The 25,036-nt window shown below is 34.5% G+C and overlaps 1 protein-coding gene across 1 annotated transcript in view; it reads right to left on the reverse strand.

The window, feature by feature from the left end:
• Positions 1-25,036, reverse strand: part of osp (myosin phosphatase Rho interacting protein outspread) — a 77,327-nt gene that overhangs the window by 22,937 nt on the left and 29,354 nt on the right. Inside the window, exons 3-5 of the mRNA XM_070646405.1 lie at positions 16,329-16,394; positions 15,864-16,101; positions 11,545-11,649 (exon numbers count right to left, since the gene is read on the reverse strand). Coding sequence (XP_070502506.1) covers positions 11,545-11,649; positions 15,864-16,101; positions 16,329-16,394 — 409 coding nt within the window. The remainder of the gene's footprint in view (positions 1-11,544; positions 11,650-15,863; positions 16,102-16,328; positions 16,395-25,036) is intronic.

Raw genomic sequence — 25,036 nt, forward strand, 5'->3', positions numbered from 1 at the left:
TCGTCAATTGACGACTTTCACAGTATGCCAACTTAAATCCCGTTATCGTACCTTCTTGCTCTAATTCTCTTAGCACGGCTATGACATAGAATGTGGTAGTTGTAGTTAGTTGACGGAAGCCAAATAATCCCATCGGATTTGGCGTCATTCTCATGTCGTAATTTGATGCTCTGCCAAAAGGAACGATGTACTTTGCTTGACCAGGGATCAGCTTTGGATTCGTTAAACTAATAATACATCCATCGATTATGATGCGTCGTCGACTCAAAAGTAGGTTATATTCTCTCTCACTTGTCAAGTAGAGAAAAACAGTGCCATCATTTATTTGTGCTTCGTAGTCAGCAACACGATGACAACCTATAATCGAACTAACTTCGACTATAAATTCGTGTATTAAGCGAGATAAGGATATATTGTTACTGACTCCTTCTAACTTCAATACTTTAACTCTTTGTAATTCTCTCGGTGGATTCCTAACACTCACAATCAATTTGTTCCTTTTGATGCGTTTCACTATTCGACGGTTGTTTTTGTGTACTTCCACTGGTGACGGGATTTGGCGATGCGATCGTAATGGTGAAATATCGCGTATTTTTATACGCTTAGGTGATGGACTTCGTCTTGGCAAACGGATCGGCGAGATATCTCGTCTTTTTGTGTGCTTTGCGGATTGATCTTTTCGTTGAACGCGAATAGGAGCGATGTCGTGTCTTGTTGCTTTCTTTGGTGAGGGAGGAGCGGATTGGAAATTGATAGGGGATGGACGTCGAATCGTTGAACGCAATTTAGGGACCGTCGGTGAACTAATTCTTTTTGAGGTGGGTTTTGGAGCTCGCACTTTAACTGGCGGAGTTAATGAGCGTGAACGTCTATTCGTTCGTCTATGGCCGCAGGGTGATCTGTTGCATGGACTTCCACGCCTGGTTCTTGACGATCTCGTGCATCTTGTCGTCTCTTCTCTTGACTGAGACAATTTTCTCTTCTTAATTGTCTGCTTAGGTGGAGAGCGCGATCGTCCTCTCTTACGTGAATTGACTGCCATCTCTATATCTTGGATACTTCTAAAAAATATAATTAATGTTGGAAGAAAAAAGAAAACTTCAATTAGATCAAATTCTGAAACATAAAACAAATTCAAATATTTGGTTATGCACGTGACTTCTAGTAGTCATAAATCAGCTACGGACGGTTGTATATTGATTTTCGCCAACTTTCTAACTGGACGTCGCTTGATCTTCTTATTGGCCTTAATCACATCAGCTACTCTTGGTACATTATCCTGTCCATAGTATAACTTTATTATTCTTCCTTTTGGCCATTCTTTCCTCGTCTTATTGGGTTCAATCATGAGCACGAGATCATCGATTTTCAATGGCTCACTTTCTTTAAGCCACTTGACTTTCTTTGTTAAGACTGGCAAATAAAATGCTGTGAACTTTCTCATAAGCTCATCAGCTAAGTTCCTTCCTTTTCGGTAAATTGACCTATCATCTACCGCTATGTACTTTCCATTATGCAGTCCAGGCAGTAAGGGCCATCCTGATCTATGTTTGGCCAAATGATGTGGCGTTAAAACTTCTTCATCTTCTGATTCAATCGGGTTATGAGTTAAAGGCCGCAGATTCAGACGATGTGCTGTTTCATTTATAGCTATGCTCAATTCTGTTTTGACTAGCCGTTTATTTGTCAATGTATCGCCTAAAGACCTTTTGATCTCTCGGATAAGCCGCTCATAAAATCCGCCAAACCATGGAGATCCTGGCGGAATGAAACTCCATTCGACATTATACTTCTCAGCAAGCTCTTGCCCTAGCACCTCTGGTTGTTTAGCGAAAAAGAGCTTTGTATTCCTATAATCCTCTTCGATGATTTTCGCTGCACCGACAAAGTTCGTGCCGTTGTCGCTGATGAACTTTCTTACTGGTCCATAAGCTACGTAAAACATTACAATAGCTTCCAATATTTTAATCGATTCTAGAGTGTCGACGATGTGAAGGTGAACAAACCTGGTAAGAGCACACGTAAATATCATCACCCATATCTTTTTGCTCTACCATATTGTAATGTGGATATTGGTCCAAATAAATCCACTCCAGTGACCTCAAATGGTTCTAAATCAGGATTAACCCTGTCTTCCGGCAAGGGTCCGATTTCTGGATCACAAGGAACTGCATTCCTGAGCCTGCATTCATTACAACGTGCCTTGACTGTTTTCAAAGCTTGTCTTACTTGAGGTATCCAACATTTTGTCCTAATCTCTGCTATTTGTGACTCCACAGCTATATGATTGTATTTCTCATGATAATATTTCAACAAAATGCTTACTAAAGCGTTTTTCCTCGGGAGAACGGGAACGAACTGCTGTGGATGATCCTTTCTATTTAGATTTGTTCTTGCATTAATTCTTATCATGCCCTGTGGATCCATGAATACGCTAAGCTGCATAAATTCTTTATTCGAAATTTGCTTGCCTCTACTTAATTGAGCATAATCAACAGGGTATGATTCGCGTTGAATTTTGCGGAATATAAAATGTTCTGCTCTTTCTAGATCCGAAGAAGTTAGAGACCGAAATCCTTTATAGAACAATTTTAATTCCTCCCGCGATTTTCGATTATTGAACTGCTTACTCTTAACCAGAGGTATGAACCCGTCCCAAAACAGCTTTATTCGTCTGGCTACGGCTCTGCGCAATTTAGTCCAATTTGACTGGATGGAAGGACTTAATTTATCAATGAAGCTATCATTGAGTATTGGACACTCAAGTAATGGAAGCTTATGTGTCGAGTATATTAGCTTCTCAAGGTATATATTGTTTGCTAGGACCACTTCATCGACTAACAATTTCACTGGCATTTGAGGCCAACTCTCAAATGAGTTTTTCAGAAATGCAGGCCCTTTAAACCAAATTGACGATGAATCTCCAAAATCAAATTTCTTGAATTTCGTACATAAATCTGCAGGATTAAATGCTGTAGGCACATATCTCCATTCACGGCGTTTAGTTAACTCCAAAATCTCTTCAATCGGCCCTATTGCATATTTTAATAAACGTGCTTCAGGATTCAAAATCCAGCGCAGGACTACTTCTGAATCACTCCAAAAGAATCGTTCAAAAGTCAATTCTTGTGAATATCTGGAAATTTTATTCCCGAGCCGTGCTGCTAAGGTAGCAGCCAACAATTCGAGTCTTGGAATTCCCTTAATTTCGGTTTTTGTTTGATGTCTCAACGGCGTCACTTTAGCCTTTGCCATTATCAAGCTTGTCTCCACTTGACCGTTATGATGGACTATCCAGTATGCGACACAACCGAATGCTTCTACACCAGCATCACAAAAAACGTGGAGTTGTAGATTATCTGCTTCTGTCATTGAAGTTAACGATGAAAATTTGCGCCTGATTTTCAACTTAGCTATTTCTTCAATATCCTCCAACCATTTGCACCACTCATGCTGTATCTCTTCTGGTATTGGATCGTCCCAATTAATCTTTTCTTTCCAACATCTTTGCAGCAAAATCTTCCCTCTAATTGTGAAATGCGCAATAAGACCCATGACATCATATATCCTAGCTAGCGTACCAGCTTGATCTCGCTTTGTGGGATGATGTTTAAATTCGGTTACCAATTTTATGAATATGTTTTTATGTAGCTCAAAAACAAAACAGTCATTTAGGGTGTTCCAGTTGCAACCCAAAACCTTTGTTGTGAATCCTTCCACTTCATTTGCAAGTATTTGAAATGACTCTTTCCTTACGTTGTCACCAGGTAATTGTTTTAAAAAATCCAATGAATTGCTTTGAAAGGAGATGAGGTTCCAATTCACGTGTTTACAGATTTTGATACAATTTAAAGCAATATTTATTGCCTTTTCCACGGAACTTGTTGACGCGATTAAGTCGTCCATATACATGAGGTCCTTGATTGCTTGGGCTGCTTCTGGGTACTCTTTTGACCAATTATCCGCATTCCAGTTTTTAATGAACTGCGATGAGAATGGACTTGAAGCTGGTCCAAAGGCCATTGAACTCAAGATTAAAGTTCGCATCGGTTGATCACTATATTCTCTCCATAGAATTCTTTGACACTGCTGATCTCTTAAGCAGATTTTGATCCTGTGAAACATATGCTGAACATCAGCCGTAAATGCTACTTCATTCATACGCATTCTTATTAATGGTTTTAGAATGTCTATCAGCAAATCTGGTCCTTTGAGCAGCTTGTCGTTTAGTGATATTCCTTCGTATTTGGCGCTCGCATCATATACATTTCGATATTTTGCTGGAATTTTGTTTTCATTCACAACCAGACTCATAGGAAGATACCATATATTGGGCCAGCTTCCGTTCAAATCTTCCGGAGTGGCACATCTCATATATCCTAGTTGCATTAACTCTTTAACGTTCTTATTGTACTCTGCGCGATGAATCGGATTTTTCTCTAACCTTTTCTCATGAGCTAATTGTCGCTTAAATGCTAGTGCATAATTATTTGGTAAAGAGGAATTGATCCATCTTTTTTATCCCATATCAACGGTACTTCTATTGATCCATCCGCTAAGACATTCATTTCTTCTCTTATAATCTCTACCGCCTTCCTTTCTGCTTCAGTGTTTCGAGAATCAACCGCTGCAATGCCAAGTGATTCAACTGAATTGAAAAATGTTAGAAGATCTGATAGTTCCTCGTTAGTCACTTTATCAGTTGCTTCAAGTATGCTGTTATAGTTGCTACCGCTAGCTCGGGTAGTAACATTCACATTTGCTGAAGAGGTATATTCATTAGAGTCTCCACCATATACTGTAACTCCCAGTTTCGTCTCCAACGCTACAGGATTGCCAGGACCACCTTCAATCAATCCACTGATACTCTCCATAACATAGGCATGAGGACTGCCGATCAACATGACCGGTTCCTCTTCGAAATAACTTTCAAAATTCACTCCCTTCAAATAAGGAAACAATGACCTCATCTTCTCCATATCTAATGTTCGAGGTGGCAAATAAAATTCATCTATTGCATAGCAATCCTTTAGAATTATTGGTTCTGAATAATTTAAAACTCCTTGCAATTTCATGTCAAATTTAATTGCAATATATTCTCTAGTAGATTTATCAGTCCACGTTACACTCAATGTCTCAGGAACTCCCTCGATTCCGAGCGCAATTCTTAAGTCGTTCCTTACCAGTGTTACCTCGGCGGCTGAGTCTCCAACTGAGTATGCCACAACGTATCCATATGGCCCTATAAATCTATTTTTGAACATTTTTACTGTGCGTGGTACTTCATCAGCTAACTGATTTATCTGAATAGTGGATACGGAATTTGGATTCACTGTGTACGAACGCAGCGCAGGACCACTTGATGAACCCATATTTGCATTTACGGTAGGTCGTTGATCACTGGCTCTTTGTATAGCAGTTGCCGATTGATGTTGCAGCGACGAACTTGTACTTGGTTGCGTTGAGGTTGCATTGTTGCTTTGTGTTACTGCATTGTTGATAGCCTGTTGCGCGTTGTTTGTATTCGTTCGTGTCTGCGACCTTCGCTTCAAATAGCTGCCAGATTTTAATTTATCGCACGCAAAATGTATCGTTGCATGATGTTTCTGTGTGCACCTTAAATTATTTCCTATTTTTAAGCCGCAGCTTACTTTCAAAGTGCATTCGTGTGCCTTATGTCCTGTCGAAGCTAGACAATTCCTGCACAGTCTACTCTCATTAACAGCTTTAAGCCTTTGCACTTCTGACATAGCTTGATATTGGCTACACTGGAATGAATAATGGCCGCTTCGACTGCAAAATTCGCACCTTTTGGGTACGGAATTTAATGCTTGGGTATCGTAACCCATATAAGGTGCAGTAGACCGATCTCTCAACTCGAATTTGTAGCTATTCTTATCAGTTCGCGTCCTTAATGACGGATAAGTAGCTCCAACTGTCATCACTTGAAGAGTCTTCACTCTTTTATCATCTTTTTTGTATTTTTCTTTCATACTTTCTGGCTTCTCATCCAAAATCGTCAATCTCTCGGTCAAATAATCGTAAATTATGTTGAGGCAAATCACGATTTGCTTGCCTGGATATTTTCGTACGAACATTTCTTTGCAACGAGCTTTGTCCTCATAATTGAACTGATTATAAAGTGACTCCGCTAATTCATTGGAATTCAAATATCCCGTATTAGCGTAAGTGCAGGCGGCAAAATATCCTTGTAAAGTCACTCGAATCTTGACTGCATCTTCTCGATAGATTGTGCCAGGTATCTTCAATAATTTTATCTCGTTGCTTTTGTGACGTACCATTGTCATCGGATCCCCGAACGATTGTTTTAGAATTTCCATCACTTGTTTAAGCGTAAAGATATCGAAGACGTCTTTTACGGCTTCAAACGCATCTCCTTTTAATGCTCCACGAACATGCAATTTGATAGTAGAATCATCATATTTGCAAACGGTGCGATATCTATTGACATCCTGCTCGAATTCAAGCCATTTGTTGACGTCACCGTTGAATTCGGCAATTTTAGGCATTGCACGTCGTACTGTTGTCAGCTCTTTCTCCATCTGAATTTTTCTTGACAATCTGTGAATCTAGATAGCACTTCTAATGTACTACTGTCACATTGCGTATCATTCACTGCTATTTGAGGCGGTCTGGAACCAACATCTTCAGATTTGTTTTTCCATCGTGTCGACTCACTGTCCGGTGAATTAACATTTCTGCTATAGAACGTACTCATAGATAATGATTCATTTGTCGCTATTGGATCTGGTTGATGCTGAAAGAACTTCCCATTATTCATTTCCTCACGCAGCTTCTTCATTTCTTCTATCAATGAGTCAAATCTCAATCTTGATTCGTTCCTTTCTTGTTCCAATAACTGCTTCAGCTGCTGACTTTCACCCTTTGCCTGGGTTAATTCACTTTGCAACCGTTCTGTATCACTGCTGGATGATAAATGACACTTCTGAACTGTGTTTTTACTGTATCTCTCAAATGAGACCAAGTCGCAAGAGTCGAATTCGCCATCGGTGTCGAAATCAGTTTCCTTACTATCTATCGTGCTGTCCCGTAAGAAACGCTTCCTTCTGGTTGCGACTGAAACTTTATATCCAGACGATTTAAAATAAGCTACAGCTTGTGGATTTGAAAAATTTTCTCTGCACGATGGACACAACCAAGGAACAGCTTCTTCAGCAATTCCTTCCTTTCCTAACCCAACACATTGAATATGGTACACCTGATTGCATGTGAAGCAAAACAACATAGGAAAGTACTCGTAGCTGGCTTTCGTTGGCTCTAAATATTCAGCACTCTTCACAGGCATTTTGCAATTAAAGGCATTACACTTAAATTCCGGTTTGATCTTTGTTCCTGGTAGATAGTATGCGCGGATCCTAGACATCAAATTGTCTTTCTTGTCCATTTCATTAATCCATTCCGGGTTTAATCTTCCTTCCTTAAATACTTCCATGTTCACCAATCCTTAAAATCCAGTTCTTCTATCCTTAATTTCCAATTCCTCCAACACGTCACTTCCTTTTCTGACTTCAATTCCTCAAATGGAAAAAGTTGTATGGCTCAAATGCCACCGATAACAATTCGCTCAAATGCGAATAAGCTAACGCTTAATTGACTTGTTCTCAAATAAACAGCGGTCAATTAATAATGTAAGAAGTCACGTGCTTAACCTCACCAAAGAAATAAAAATTAGTAAAATAAATTATATTCTTACCAAATGTCTCGGCTTGCTCAACTCCTATTGTTCTCAATACACTTCGCGAAGTAATTAAAACAACTATAGCTTCTTTAAAGCTTCCAAAGAGAAAATTTATGAAAAAAATGTTCGCGAGCACTTTTCACGACGCGGAAACTTTACAAACGCTGGAACTTTCGAATTTTAAAAAACAATCGATTTTTTAATTCAACTCTTTATTACCAGGGCCGGTGGGCTAACGTTTTCATAAATTTTGTGCGTCTGCTCGCGTTAAAGTTAAATTTCACAAGGGGCACGACTATGCACATTTTTTAGGTAAGTAACGGACAAATTCAAAAAAAGGGGTCTTACAAAAAATTATCAAATTGAATCTTGAAAATACGTTAAAAGGCGAAATCTTTACTTTACTTAATTGATTTAATTAATAATTCATAAAATTCATTAAACGTTATTGCTCGATCAATAACACCCTTCAAAACCTTCTTTTCTCTCAAAATATGTATTTAAGTATATCGGAACTAAATCCAAAATACACAAACTTCTAGATTAACTCATCAAATGACAATTTCTAAATTCCCATACCCATTTCAATCCAATTTCACCACATTTTACACCTGAGGTAACTCAAACCCTTAAATCATTACAAAGAATAATTCACAACAAATTCTGCTTTAATACAAGACAAAACAAAAGAATAGATGTAAGTACTGTCAGGAGAATTTTCGTAGGTACATGAATGAATAGACATGTATGTATAAAGAGATGAAGTACAACAATAAAAAACATCGACATAAAGAAACACACCCAAAAAAAAAAAAATTGAAAGGTTACTTAGGAGGATCAATGATGATGCACAACATTCTTCCCATTCTCCGAAATCAAAAAAATTAAAAAGATGAAAACAAAACAAGACAAAAAATATACAAAAGAAGAGAATTGAAATAAAGTACAAAATTGATGCTTGGACTCGCATTTTTATTTTCTTGTATTTCAATTGTTACTTCACATATTTATTTATGCCTTGGGATCATCATTTCTCTCTCAGGTAATTCACTTTTGCTATCGTCCCGTCCATCCATTCCAACAATAACTTCAATTTTAAGACAATAATCATCATTTCAAGACATAACGATTTTGATGCAAAAAAAAAACTGGCTTTTTGTGCAGCACTCGCTGAATTCGGTTCATTGGTTAAAGGCATTCGATATCTGAGCTCGTAATAATCCCGCAAGATGATTTTTCATAATCCACATTATTAACAAGCGTAGATGAATCTCTTACGAAATATTATTTTTCATATCCAATGTAATAGTCATTAATGCTCGAAGGAATATGAATATAAAGCGCGGACTGCTATAAAAAATATATATATAAAATATATTCATATACACAACGAGTCCATTCGACAGACGATTGTGCATAATTTTTCACTTAATGTACGGGATGGAAATGATTAAATGTTAAATTGTACTTTATCATATCTCGTCTGAAAATACCTCCAACGAAAGAAGATAGATATAAATAAAAATTTTTATATATTCACAACCTTATCCATTTCATATCATGTGCAATTCACAAGTCGAGGCATGATTAAGAAGACGATTGTAGGGAATAATTGTATTAAGGTAGTTGCATTTATTTTGTGCTTAGAACGCATTTGTGTCCTTCAATTGACCTGTATGAAGTCACGAATATTCTTGCTCATCACGATGTGGAATTTTGCTATGTTGAGTCATGAATTGGTCTTTGAATAGAGCAGAGGGCAGTTGCGAAATGCCGGCACTAGAAATGCCATGAATTCTATGAAGTGCTTTGAGAACATGTTTATTGTTTGGTCGCAAAGAGCTACAGTAAGTGCAGGGGGTCCAAAAACGAACATTCCCTTAAAGTTTTTGAATCTTGTGACTAGAGTTTGTCCAAAATAGCAAGCATGCAGTCTTGGACGAACTATTAGGTACAGCTGAAAACTGTAGACCTGTGCCAAGACTTCATTCTTTATCGAGTTTTGGCCGATCTATTCAATGTGACAAAAGGCAATGCCTAACTTCCTAAACCATCACCAACATCAATGCGCACTTGCACATCTACATATGAATCTATTAGATCTAATTAGCTAACGGTTGTTAAGGTTTTTGCTGAATGTTAAGATCAAATCACTTTGCACTTTGCATTTGCTAATTCTACAGTTGTGCAAATTAAATGGTCTAACTATCTTAATCTCAAAGTGAACTTCATACTCTCAACTTCCTCAATATCCAGTCAATCCAATCAACTATCATAAAATGTCCACATCAAACCCATTTATGCTTATAAATTGCGTAAGTACATAATAATTATTACATTGATAAGATACAATTGATATATTTTCCAACCAATTGCACTTATGCTTGCGCGGTCAAAGAAGACACAGACAGAACGAGTGAGTGAGAGAGCATAAAAGGTATGAAAAGATTGCAATTGCAATGGGAATGAAATGGAAAATAAGCAATTCAATGCGCTGCCGATTGAATGTTTCGAAAGAAAAAAAAAATGTAAGTAGAAATAACATCGCGGATAAAATCACAATGAAAAACCTTCACTTTCACCTCACCTGCAAGTTGTCGATTGTGTATGGACGATTATAATTTTTGTTTAATGCTATTTTGCCTTACTACACAAAAAAAAATAAATAAAATAAATAAATAGCATCGATATTGATATTGTTAAAGTCTTGGGAATGAGCAAGTGAGATGGAGATATAGTCACATAGTTATATGCCCTTAATAGCTTCTCTCGATTCTCACGTATGTATGCAATGTTATGAATAGATATCAAACACGAGCGGAATAGAGACAATTTTGTTTTGTTTTTGCATGCCGAGCTAATCAGCCAAACATTATGAAAGCATTGAAATTGAAATTGACTTTACGCTATTATGCTCACTCAATGGCCATTATCATCAGCAACCTACTGAGCTTTGACATCGTCGCTATTTTTTTAAAGCCCTTCTATAATTTTTTCACATTATTATCCGCCATAGGTACCATAATAATGTTAATAATTTTTATAATCGAATAGAGGAGTGAGAGAGATGATGAGGATGTTGTGGATGGAATGTTTTGGGTACGGAACCAGAAGCGCAATAGCTGCTAGGTGAATAATTGAGCGGTTTAGCAGGCAAATAAGGGAAAAAAGGCGAACACGACACCCGAAGAGTAGAATTTATTTACTAGGATAACGATACGTAGCCATGCTGAGGGCAAAATGTCTAAATTAGGTAAAAAGTTGGCGCTTAGCCAGCAATTTATCGAAATGGGAAGTGATTGATTGCAAAAATTTTAAAGAGTTTTTTCGGATTCTTTTCCTGAAAAACCCTCGCAAATTGAAGAACTTTGTCCAAATATAAGAAGTGAGGTTTGTCCACCTTCTCGCCCCGGGGCAAGCCCTGTCTGCACCTTGAAATCAAAACAAAACTGTTTTTGGTCCATGTTAAAAGCGAAAAATTAGATAGACACGGAGTACAACTCAAGACAGTCAACCAAACTGCCCGAAAACTCAAGTCCCCATATCCATAAAAAACTGCATCCAGTGAAAAAACTTTCAATTACTTTAAAATATTTTAAAGACATTAGAAATGAATGAGAATAATAATTCTTTTAAAGAAAAAAGGCAAAATTGAAAAAGCTTGGAATGTTGAAATTTTGTGCCTTCAATAAAAATGCTTAAAACAAGCGCGCGAACGATTGGAAGAAGAAGAATGAAGGAATAACATAAGCTGTTGCATAGCAGCAACAGCATAAATTGAAAACAATAAAAAATATTTAAAATAAATAAATAAAGGAATTTACCTGTGGCATCAGTGTCTCGATTTCCACGACCTGATCGAACCTGTGCCTTATTCTCCGGTTGTAATTTGTCTCTTGTTGGTGGCGATTTACCAGCCTCATTGTAAACTGCAAATATTATGAGATTAAAACAGATGATTAAAAAAATTATTTTTTTTTTGTATTTTATGAGAGAAACAGTCAAGATTTATTTCGTTTTTTTTTTGGACGAAGGTTGGCTAGTGCGATCAAAATCTGTGATTTTATTTTTGTGTTAAGAGGTAAAAATTGGAACGTAAAAAGTCAAAAGTAATTGTTGAAACAGAATTTATCGAAATGAAGCGATCAAAAAGTCATTTGTCGATTGAATTACACGGCAAAGTCGCGCGCGCGGCAGAGTCAAAAACCTCTTTTTTTTAACCAATTGAGTTCATAACCAGACGGCTTGTTGATCATTGATGATTGGATTTGTAAAAAAATAAATGGATATAGAAATAGGTGTAGTGAGTCGCGCAAAATACAAGATAGAATTTCATCACAATTCATAATTTTTTCAGCACCTTTCGAGGCAGCAGCAAAGTAACGTTAAACTTAAAAACAATTGAAGGCAACAAAAAATAAAAATTGAGATGAGATGTTGATGCCGAGAATGGAGTAGCACCTCTCTCTTTCTCTACATCCATACAAAAATATGTGTGGGATATTCACACATATTATAATTATTATTTCATTCATTCACATAGCTTTTTAGTGCAATTTTTGGATGAAATGATGATTGTAGCTTCAATTTGATCAGCTGGCTGGGTGGGATGCGAGATATCTCAGCAACCAGACATCGTAGAGAGACCTTGCAAACATTGAGCGTGCTCTCAAGAGCAGACTAAGTTAAAAGCAACGCTCACGAGCTTGCTCATCTATGTAGTTTATTAAAGATGAGAAAACTCTCGATTATATGCCATTTGCCATTTAGGGGAGCTCTCTCAAATGGATAAGAGATACGCTATAACTAGTCAATGACTAGATAATGTCCAGTTGATGTCTTATTCTAACCCGAAGTCGAAGTAGACTCGAATTTTGTATGGAAAAATATACTCGACTATATGAAATTCGATTTGACTTCGACTTCTTGTTCTGATTCTAACGAATATCTGTCAACTCGGGTGTGGCTTGAAGCATTAACTTAGTACCATCAAGCTACTGGCTAATCGATTAAGTTAATAGCTTAGAACCATAATTAAATGCTTTAATTACTGATTTTACAATTTTCCACGACAAAAAATTCACGTACTTTTAACCCCTTGAAATTTTGAATTTTTATTGATCGTTAATTTTCAAAAAATCAGTAACCGTTATTTTCCATAAAATTTTGAACTCATTTCATTACTTTTCGCTAATCAGATACTGATTGCTGAGCAAAAAATGCGCTTATGTCCTTCAATCAATAGCACGAGGATTTTTAACATTATTTTGTAATTATTCCTTCTCTTGTTTTAAATAATAAATTCGAAATAATATTATTATTCCATCAATAATAATTTAAATGAATGAAAATATAAAAATGAATGAATGAATGGATGTAAGCGATTCAATGAGTGAGCGAGGTAAGAAAAAAAAATAAAATAATATTTAAACAGTCTGGAATTCTGTGTAGATTATTTATTTACTATTTTACTAAAATGCTGCCTTAAGTTTCATTGGGGGCTTTTATTTATGCACATTTTTTGTGTCTATTTCATTATTAAATTTATTAATTCTTATTTCTCACAATTACTGCAAAAAATTATTATAATTGAAAAAGGTGAACGTTTCATCGCTACTTTTTATTGTGCTAATAGCAAACTTTCCGTTCATTTAGCAAATTAAAAGAATGACGAATACTAGTAAATTTAATTATCGGGTCTATGGACGTTCATTTTAGAATTGGCAATGTGCCAGAGATCTGGAATTTAATTATTTTGTGCTCTTTTTGGTGTGAAAATGCTTTTAAGAATCTCAATTAAAATTTACATTTTTTAATGCCTTTACATGAATAAAAATCTTAGAATTACGACTATAAAAATAGATAAATCTAGAACTATTTACAAACATTATTTTTCCCATTTACTTTGCATATCGTTTGGTCACAGTGAGTAATCATGGGAACTGAAGCTAACTCATTACTTTTCAGCTTGTGATTTTCTTGACCTGGTTCTAAAAGTGTGAATAATTTTCATGTAAGTAGGTGCGTACTAAATTAAGTATTAGCAATTCGATGTCAAATAAGACACATTATGCTGATTTAAGGTTTGTTTAGAATTTTAAAGGCTGTGATTGAGAGATCAGGATCGATAAATCTTGATATTTGCTAATTACTTTACATTTTGAATCGAAATACAGTCAAATGGTCGATGTAGCTAAAGAACAGTACTGAAATGATGATTCAGATGTCTTCGGTCTACCTCAATATAGATCCTAGTTAGTGATTAGTATTTAATCTAATTTGATTGCTTTCTCATTGTTCTAGACACATCTCCAGTCAGTTTGCATAACTAATCACAAGCCCAGAAGGCACACGCCATAAAAATTGACGAAAATCCGACACCAGACCAACTTGATTGTAGCTCCAAGTCAGATTCATTGAAATCCAACATCAGACAATAATCAAGTTAGCCTAGGACTTGATCTAAATCAAACAAACTTGATTTAAATACTCACGACAGAAAAAGATGTAGATTAATAAAGTTTATTGACATATCCTAATTAATGCAACTGTTACAGAGTCATAAATCAATCATATTCAATGACAACTGTTTAAAATCAATTCATTTGGATATTCATCGCATCAAAAGTGATCAGATGTGTTATGAAATTTGCAACTAAGGTAAAAGAAACACCTGGTGAGCTGATGCAATTTGACTAGTTGTGAGTCTAGTTCTAGAGATGATAAATAGCATCATTAAGGCTTGTTAGTATTCATTTAACTTGTTGCATATCAGATTCTAAGGACGATTAATGACTTGGCTCATTAGTCATCCTTAGAACTAGGTATGCAAGTTCTAATCAACCTCTCTAACCAGGAAATATTCAGCTTCCTCCCTTAAAATCCAATAAGCAAGCATTGCATCAGGAAGAACTTTAATTAAATTCAAAATTCATTTTAAAATCAATTTCAGAATCAATTAAAAACTATTCAAAGTCAATTCCGGCTAAATTTCATTACCAATTCAACCCCCAAGACAATTCTTCATACAAACTTGATTTCATTACCTCGAAAAAAATAAGTTTCAAGTCATTCTTCATATTTTGTCTTGATACATGCACAAAATAAGTTTATTTCATAATCACATGTGTGACATAAGGACAAGTTTTTTACACCTTCTCAAGCATAGAGCACGGAAAGCCATAAATGACATTGGAATAAGAAAATCTGTGTACTTACATGTATGACTTTGTCAAAACTCTATTACCCTTCCTTTACAATTGTTATTAACTGTATTAATTGTCTCTCTTTCTTGCCATTGCCGTATTTATGTATTATATATGTTTATGAAATAACTTTGCATATTATTTACTCTTGACAAACAACAATAGACAAGCATACATTAGAAGTTTAACTTCGCATTTTGACTTCATAATTAAGTGAGTATGAAGAAAATATTCATATTTTTCTTTACTATGAACGTGTTGTATTGTTTTGAATTGATTCATATAGATGATTGTTGCTATTAAAGAATATATGCATACATTGAGGCAGCAAGCCCGTATATATAAAAGCCTACAAGATCTTGTAGTTTATGACTTTATATCTTCGAGTCAAAAATCAATTAAATTATAATTCATCAAAAGAGTCGAGGAAAAATAATGTTGATTGAGTAAAAGAGTCGAGAACAGCTCCTTCCGTTTGTCGAGTATGCAAGCTCAAACAACAACTAAAAAAATCATATGAAATATGTAAATTGGAGGTTATAAAATGTCAGGGACACAATGCACATATGTAGATACATATTTAAGTATGCAAACATTCAAATTTAATTACTTGCTCACTGAACTACACTTGATGCCTAACGATCTATCTATTTATACATTCAAATGAATTAAAATGTTATTTAGAAGTTAAAAAATAATAATAATAAATTTATTATATAATTACAAATATCCGGCAATGTCATTCAAAAAAGTCCCACACACCATTCCCTTCTGACTCAAATTGTGATTGAAAAAAAAAATGCTATTCAGATTGGCGAACTCACACATATTGGTATGTATGAGGTAAGCGTTAAAATGTAACGGCACTAGACTAGACTTGATCAATCAACGAAATAAATCTAACAACAATAAATAATAAGCAAGTTAAATGTACTTACATTTCTGATTTTGACCTTTAAGAAAGGTATTTCGCTTATGGTGTCGAACTTTTGATTTGACAAATTGTACAAGTATATTGTACCACCACTTTGATTCCTCTTGACACGTGCCTTTGACAAATGTTGATAAGTCGGGTGTTTGAATTAGAATTGAGTGACAGTGTCCCGTGATTTGTTCGGCATCGGCGACCTCAATTACGTCCGACATGTTAATACTTGCTTGTGGTATAGTTTCAGGCTAATGGCAATCATGGATTTGTTGGATGATAATCAGGCATAATGAAAGAAACGAAGAAAGTTATTAAAATGATTGATTTTTGTACAAACAAAAACATGACTTTTTATTCATCGATTCCTCATGCGAAGCATGTAAGTCGAAATTTATTTAATGAATTGAAAAAGCGCGAAAGGAACATAAGAAAAAAGATCAATTTATTATTGTTTGTGAAAAAGTAAGCAACTTACATGATCATCCACAGAATATGTGAGTTCACCATCATCGAATAGAATAAACCATCTCCTTTGCCACCGCTGGAAGTAAATCAGAGAGAAAAAAAAAATTTAATTAAAATCCCATTCATTCTTAAAAGATGAACTCTTATTATTTTTCAATGGAGATTTAACTGTAAATTCCCTCGGACTATCACTATCTATCCATTCGTCCATCTATCTATATATCTTCTCTTTCTAGTTAGCAATAAGTTTGCTTGGTGCAGTTTTTATTAGAAGATGAGTGAGTTTTGTGATTTTTATTTGACTTACAGGCAAGATTTATATGTAATTGAATCCATTTCCTTTGTAATTTGATTTGTTTTGACTCAATTAGAGTTTAATTGTCTCAAATTATTAATATGACTACTTGATTTAATAAATAAATTAGATCTTTATTCTTTGAAAATCGAAAGAAAACTAAATGTTTACATTTATGAAGGGGTCAACAACTATGAAAGGGGAAAATCAACTAATTGCAGTTGCTAATACAATTTGAATTTTGAATGACGGTTGATTCGTTCTCAATAGAAAGAAATTCAATTAATTTAATATTTGAAGCTGATCGAGCATGGATTAATCCTTAAGAAAATGCGCTGCAACCATAAGCATTGGATTCCCATTCCAAACATAAATTTTCATACGTAAAATGTACAAACATATTTTTACTCTTCAAAGATCTTTGCCTAATGATCTATCCACTCATTCAGTATTCAGCAAGAGATTGCTGTAGATGAATTGTTGATCTCCCGTTTGGATTGCAAAGAATTTTTACTACATCATTGTTGAAAGAAAAGTCTTTAAGTAACTTATTGCTTACTTACTAAGCATACTGATATGTATGTAGATAGAAAGCTTCTCTTAATTAAGGCTACATAGAGATTAAACTGGAAAGAATTTTTTTTTTCGATTCTTAGCTAATAACATAGATAATCTTTGTTGATAGACATAACACAACATATGAAACGAATTTTTGACCTTATTTGAATTATTTTCTTGTTGGCGCACTTTACCTTGGTTAAAAATAGCATTTATAAATCACTATGACGGTTACTTGATAGGTATTAATTGATATTTTTTTTTCTTTAATTTTTTGATTTATTAGTCAAATGTTCATTATTAATGTGTAGGTGTACACCATAAATTTATTCGCTTCCTTTGAAATTCGATGATTTTATTTTTATGTAAATCTTCACTTTTCAACGCAAACTCTTTTTGTTGTACATCATGTGTTTGTTTTAGCATGTACATTTGGACTTGTAAATATTTCTTTTTTTGCTCTTCATCTGTTACATGTTGTGATGGGGATTGTTCGTTTATGATGTAGATCAGTGTTAGGTAAGCTATATGCTGCGACACACTAGTGTGACATGAATCGTATGCCGTGTGCAGTTTCGGTCGAGACACATCATTAAGGTGTACCATGGCGCAAAACAGATTAGACAACTCTGATGTATATCTAATGATTATAGAATTGAGACTGCACAGCTTAAAGATTGCCCCGAGCGAGATTGATGTAATATGGAGGGTATTCTGTAAGAAACAGATAGCGAATCGACACAGAGCGAGCTTTAAGTCGACTTAAAGCCGACTTTTCAATACAAAATCTGGGAAGACTTTGAGGTCTGGTTAGGATGGACTCCGCCTACGCGTTACTTCTAAATGTCTCCAAATAAATGTGTCGCTGACAAATCCTTAACAGATTTGTGATTGTGTCACTACGGTCTTGTTGTCACCCTGGTAATGCTACCCTGGTGTTACGATACCCTGGATACATAACCTCAAAAGTCACAATTTTAAGTCAACGTCATTCACCAACCAACCCATTATGGTAATTTTTCAATTATTTTTCATTCGACTGTTCATGTACTTCAGTTAAAAAGATCAGAGGAACAAGAAATGAAAAATAAAAAAATTGAATCGAAATTCAATATTAAGAACAGACAAAGAATATGAAGTTACAAATTACTACCTTACTGATCGATATTAATACATTCGATATCTTGACATTAAACGTAGAATATTGAGACTCTTGATATTTTCCATGGAATAAAAAAAAAAATTGTATAATCGAATTTCTTCGCAATTATCGGATGAGAGGAATGTTCTCTTGATGTGAATCATGATTTCAAGTGAAAATAATGATTGTGATGTAATATCTGCCGGTAAATTTTCGGATCTTTAATGTGGGAAAGTATTAAGAAAATTTTCATTTTAAACTGTTAATGTACGACATCCATTCGCACCTGGGAAAAAAGAGAATAATAAAGATTCGTGAGGCTCAAAATTGGTAGTTTACGAAAATGATGAGATTGATAGAGAAAAGAATAAATTTCTATACAGTATAGATCATAGACACACAAAAGGTTATTGGTTCTTAGCCGTTCTTATTGTAGATTAAATGTAAATTTTTATTTCTCGAATCATGCAAATGGCAATGCAGAACTTGATGTTATTCTAATGATCTTTTGAGATTCTCATTTGTAGAACAATGGGTATTCAGAAATATTGATGAGGAATTCTTAAATTTAATGAAATTTGATGAGGATTTTACTGTTTGAAAATGTTGGATTTATAGTCATTTGGAGCTGTTTGGTTAGATTGTTTAGGTTTCAAAAATATATCCAGACAGTAAGTTTTTAGATGGAAACTTTACTGAAAATTAAGAATCAAATTGCTTTGTTCATAACGCAATGAGGATTGGATAGAGAAGGAAGGTTTAAGTGGGCATTCTGCCACGGCAACCGACTACCCCCGGTAGCTCAGTAAGAAGAGCATGTGACTGGTAATCGAAAGACGTGGGTTCGAGTCCCATTCGAGCTTATGTTTTGGAGAAATGCTCTTTTTCTCTAGAACCTTAGAAGAAGTAGTAAGGTTCCGAACATGTGGACAACTTGGGATAATGTCTAGTTAGCAACAAGACCGACAGATTGATGATAAATTCATTGTACGTTCCGGTAAATATGTTTGTTAGTCAACCGTAGGTGTCTAGTTATTAACTGGATCAGGACTGTGTATCACAGAACCTTTTGGAACAACACTGAACTAGACATCATGTCAACTTGTCCACTTGCCGTATTACCCAGCAATACAGCACCATCATGAGTCATCCAAGGTAGAATTAAATGACAGTTGATCTATTCAGCCAGTAATATTATGAAATTCCCACAAGTAATTTCCAATAAGCTTCATTATCAATAATTTCAAGTACATACGCCTTACTCAATTCACATTAATCAGTTTAGGAAATATCCGAGAATTTCCCAATCATTATCACGCGACTCATATTTTTTATCAAGTAATTCCCGACACAACTAATGCGCGACAAAATGCCTTCAAACTCAAACTCAACTCGCTTGATTGCATAACTTTCTTTTTCTTACTTAATGATATTATTATATATATTTTTTAATGAGAATAGCGGGTGCCATTTATTCCTGAAAATGCCGATCAAAATCTCATGCAATCTTTCATGATGCTAGATTTATAGCAAAAGAAGGTAGATCAAAAGAATATTTTGATAACACTTAATTAACTGGATTTTTTTGTGAGGGTTCTCATGAATTTTCTCAGGTAAAAAATATATCTGCGTTTATATAATCAAGTCGGGGCAGTAAATAAACTACAGCGTAGAAACAAAAAAAAAATTATTTAAAAAGAAATTAGAAATTTAAAATCGTGAAACAAAAAAAAAAGTGCCTTTATTTCGGTAAGCTGTTTTTCGGGGCGAAAGTTACGCAAAAACAGTATAAAAATCAACTTTATTTCCCCGCCGGCAAAATACCTATTCATTTATTTTAAGTAATATATTTTCTAAAAAAAAAAAACTATATGTATGGATATCGACATTTGATTTCTAACGCCAAAATCGCACTAAATCGCGCGAGCACGCGGCACAATACAAAAAAAGAAGTAAAAGAAAATATGAAAGTTTCATAATTATTATTTTCGTCGTTTATTATTGTTGCTGTTGTCCATTTTAATAGATATATCTATCTGTCTATCAATAATAATATACATACGTACATACAGGCATGCATGCATGAGAGTTTTAAACTATAAGACCATATGTGTGTGATTTGCATACATGAAATGCCCCGCCATTTACAAATGTAAATAGCTTGATACAATAGCATGAAAAATTTGTCGCATTACATCGCTGCTACTCGCGACTGTCTCTTAGTTTTTTGTTGGTTGATGAACAACCAGAAATGGATGAAAAGTTACGTGAATATTGTTTACATTTTCATCAACCGGTCAACTATGGCGCATCACACAGAATTTAATATGATTATGAAATACAGCAAGTCACACGGAACAGTAGATCAATATCATCGCATCGTTGAGCATTTCACTTTAATTTACAAAAAAATTAAAAATCAATCTAAAGATCATTATTGGCAATTCTAGCAATATTTGAGTGTATCTATTACAGAAGTTATCTAATTGACTCAATTTCCCACTTAGTTACTTAATTCATTTGCTACAGCATTAAAAACTAATAACTTGTATTTTCAATTATTCATTCTAGAAAACAAAAACAACCAGCTGCTTTATTTCAGTACAGATACAGAGGAAATTAAAAAGAATTCAGACTATTGATAACAGTGCTAAAAATTCACACGGCAGTAGGCATGAAGTTATAATTATTTGTGCTATTTTAAAATCCCGCTGATCTTACTCCCAATCAGCAGGTCGAGAGACTATTACTTTGTTTCATAATTTTCAGCTGTTTGGGTTATTTTAAACTATTTTTTGTAGACCCCGAGAAGCAAATATGTAGGAATTAATGTTGATCAGAGTCTTGGTTGCTAAATTTGGAATTTTTGAAGTTGGATTGGAAGCAGATTGAAGTCAGAGTGGGACAGGCTGTAATTTGTTGATTCTATATCTACTCTAGATGGCAAATGAGTACGAGGTCAGCCATAGAACTCTTAGAGAGAGGCTTTTGGTAGAGACAAGGAAGTATTTGGTATTGCTAAAGGGCAGCCAGCGATAGACACGCAAACTGCGAAAGGACCGAACGGATATGAAGATTCTAGACAGTTGAAGAGTCTAGTTTACAAGGATACAGCCTTTTCCAGTAGAAACAAGACTCAAAGTTCTTATTTCGAGTCCATTCCATTTGAATTCCTTATGGCTGCTCCTATTGCCTTTATATCGCTCTGGTTAAGGGTCATCTACAGCTGATATTAATCAAACATATGATTTTCGACCAAATTCATAAAGCAACAATTCAGAAAAACAAGCAAACATTAAATCCACATTGAAAGCCTTCAAATTATTCACCATAATAGCCACCCGGTCATAACAAGCATTACGCCGCATTGCTCCTTAGGAGAATTCGCTTCTCTCGCTCGTTATTATTATTACAAAAGAGATGCAAATTTCGATACAATTTAAGTTTGTTGTTGCTATACGTTTTGTTTATTCATACATAATCGTAAGATCAACAAACAAAATTGTTGCAAAACATCCAGGAGGAGAAATGAATAAAAACAAAAAAAAAGTCTGACTGACTAAATATGCAAAAAATATTCGCCACATTATTATTCAATAATCTTATGCCATTTGGGCAAAAGCAATCAATTTCAATTGAGACTTGCACATAATAATGGACAGTCGTCTTGTGATTCATTTCAAATCAGAACTGGAGAAATGAAAATGAATATAAATATTGTTACATCAAGGAAAGCAGCAACACACAAAATGCAGAAAGACTGAAAAACCGTCTCTTTTGTTATAGCATGAATAATAACAATAAAAGAAGGCATGTAAGCGCGCAAGCGATCTTGCTTTAAGCAAATGTGAGACATGGGTCATTGTACTATCCAAAAAAAATATTTTCATACCCACCAAAAATTTGAAACACGACGCTTTTAACATTAGATGTGCTGACGATGACGATTCATAATCCAACAACAACAAAAAGGTTTTTTAAGTAGTGTGAATGCTCAAGTTGATGAAAGATTATGTAGTTATGAAAAATCAGATGGAATATTGCATAATCTCTGCTGCCTTTTCGCTCTCATCATAACTAGATGAATGTTTTTTTTTTTTATTTTTGTGTGTCTTTTTTTCTTTAACATGCTCATTTTGTGGCTTTTAGTGGATTGCAAAACATTACAATGAAAGGTATTTATGTACAGCATAAAATGTTTCTCTCATGTACATTTCAAAATTACTGCGTATAATTGTTGGTAAAATATGAAGAATTAATTAAGAGTGGAAAAAATGAATTTACACACATCAACTATTTTACAGGTATAGCTTTTTTGGATATTTGATAGGCTTAATGTCACATTTTTATATTGAATCATTTCATTTTGTGCGCATATTTAAGTTTTTGTATAAATTTATTTATTATGAAATTTTAATAATAAATTGATAAGCTGTGAAATGGGTCGATAATAAGTTATGACTGTCAAATATTGGGATTTTCTTGTTATTAAAGTATATGAGAGTTAGTTTTTTGGCAAGGTTATATGAGTTCAGATTTGGTATTTAATTAATTTGGAGGATATTAAGACTTTAAGCAGTTTAGAATAGTTTAAACTGTACAAATTAGGAAGGTACTTCGGACAACGCAGTCACTATGTCACTGTTTTGACGAAATGCAATAAAAAAAACTGGGAGATCCTAGATGGTCTAAATGGGGTTAATTAACAGCTTTGTGATGGTGAAAAATCAAGTTTTCTGTTCTTTTATGCACTTCCAGGGAGAGATTTAGAGTCAAAAATCCATAAATTCCCTCAATTTTTGGGTTCCTCAAACATTTTCAGGCTATTCTCTTATGTGTGCTCAAGAACATGATTAAATTGCGTCCTATCCCTGACTTTTGACTTCAAACTGACCTAAAAGTCATGATATTTCAGAACTTTATCCTGCATTCTTGACCATGCTGACTCCATGCATCATATACATACATATGGTCCATCAGGATTCTTTATCAAGAACAAGTTATTGGCAAATAATCAAGAGATCGGTCAAAGAACTCTTGGAAGAAAGCTATTGATAGAGACATTATTATATAGATATAGAGGCATTTGGTATTGAATATTGGCTAGCTGTAGCCGATAGGGTCAGTTTCAGGCGATATCAAGGCGAGGCTGTAGCACAAAATATCTATACAGCCAGCAATTTAACTAAGTATCCTAAGTAACAAACCATTATAATCATATAAACACCAAGAGTAGAAAGGTGTTGCTGAAATATATCTGTCATGCTTTAGATTTTAGCATTCATTTCAGCTACTAATGACACTCTTATTTCAATCGATACAATTTTATTGACCAGAAAATTTCATTTTCGTTTCAGCATTTCTAGTTATGCCGATCATAAGAAGAAAGAAAAGAAATAAAAAAAAATTAATGCGAATGATCGGTGATATAATGACTTGATTATGAAATGATACTGCAACAATATTGTCCTATATACATAATTTTACTATACTTTTTTTGCAAAAAAAAAGATCGATGAAAAGTTTCATTTTAAATGCGCAGCAGTAAATTTATGAAAAATGATACGTCCTTTCCATATTTTTTGTGCAATTCATCAGCATTATCACTCATGCATAAGATCACGTCTCATATGTTTGCTAAAAAATTTCATCTTAATCAATCAATTAGCATGGCGTTGTGATTTTTAAATCCACAATAATCCATTCTCTGGCCAAAGAATTTAATATTGATATTTTATAATGGCGGTAAGCGTGAAATGTATACAATTAGGAAGCGGTATGTTACAGCTGAAGGAATTTTATTAATAATACAAGTTGATCTTATGCACGATCTTACTTATAGAATTGTTAATAAATGATGATATTTGAAAACTATTAGGCTTTAAATTTAAATGAATGTTTTGAGTTTGCGGAATCAGAAGTTTTAATCTGTGTTTTGTAATCCGCAACCGGGATATTGGTTTTTTTTTGCACGGAAGATTCATACAGTAGTTGTAATTATGTTAAGATTAATTTGAAGATACTTAGATGAGGTTTTGATTAATATTTCATTTGTAAAGCTTAAAAGATGCTTGGTAAGCTTGTGGATTCATCAAATTAGTTTGAATCATTCTTGTAAATTATAATCTGAATGATCTTTTTGGGTTATAAGATTGGCAAGAAATAGTCAGTGGTGGATTGCCTGAGTAGATGGTAGATAGCTTCAGGTGCTATCTGACAAAGGCCATGGATCACATTTGTTCTTCAGGTCCAGGGAAAGTTGCTAAGAATTCATTTTTAAATGAAATTATTTGAAAATTTATAGAGTTCAACAATAACTGATCTGCCATGACAAATGTTGTTTCCACGACACCTAGTAACAACTCTAGCAGACAATGAGACAACTATACTTAATCCCTGAATATATTCAATTTTGTAAACATACTGTTGGTTTAACAGAAAAAGTATAGCTCTGAGCAAAGGATTCTGAGTGGGATTCGAACCCACGTACTACGATTTCCGGTCGCATGCTCTTATCAATGAGCTATCAGGGGCTATTCGACCATATGACAAAGTGCTAACATAATTATCAAACAAATTCATGAGCTAGGCTCTTGTCTGTTCGAACTAGTGGCTGGGAATTCGAACATGTAGGTGCCAATTCACTATATGGCGATCAAGTATGCAATTCACAAATTTTAGAAAAATTATTGGAATTTCCTATTTTAAACCATAAATTCTATAT

Source organism: Chironomus tepperi, unplaced genomic scaffold (assembly GCF_022539635.2).
Source record: "Chironomus tepperi strain 1889 unplaced genomic scaffold, CSIRO-AGI_Ctep_v1 contig_359, whole genome shotgun sequence".
Classification (NCBI taxonomy): Eukaryota; Metazoa; Arthropoda; class Insecta; order Diptera; family Chironomidae; genus Chironomus; species Chironomus tepperi.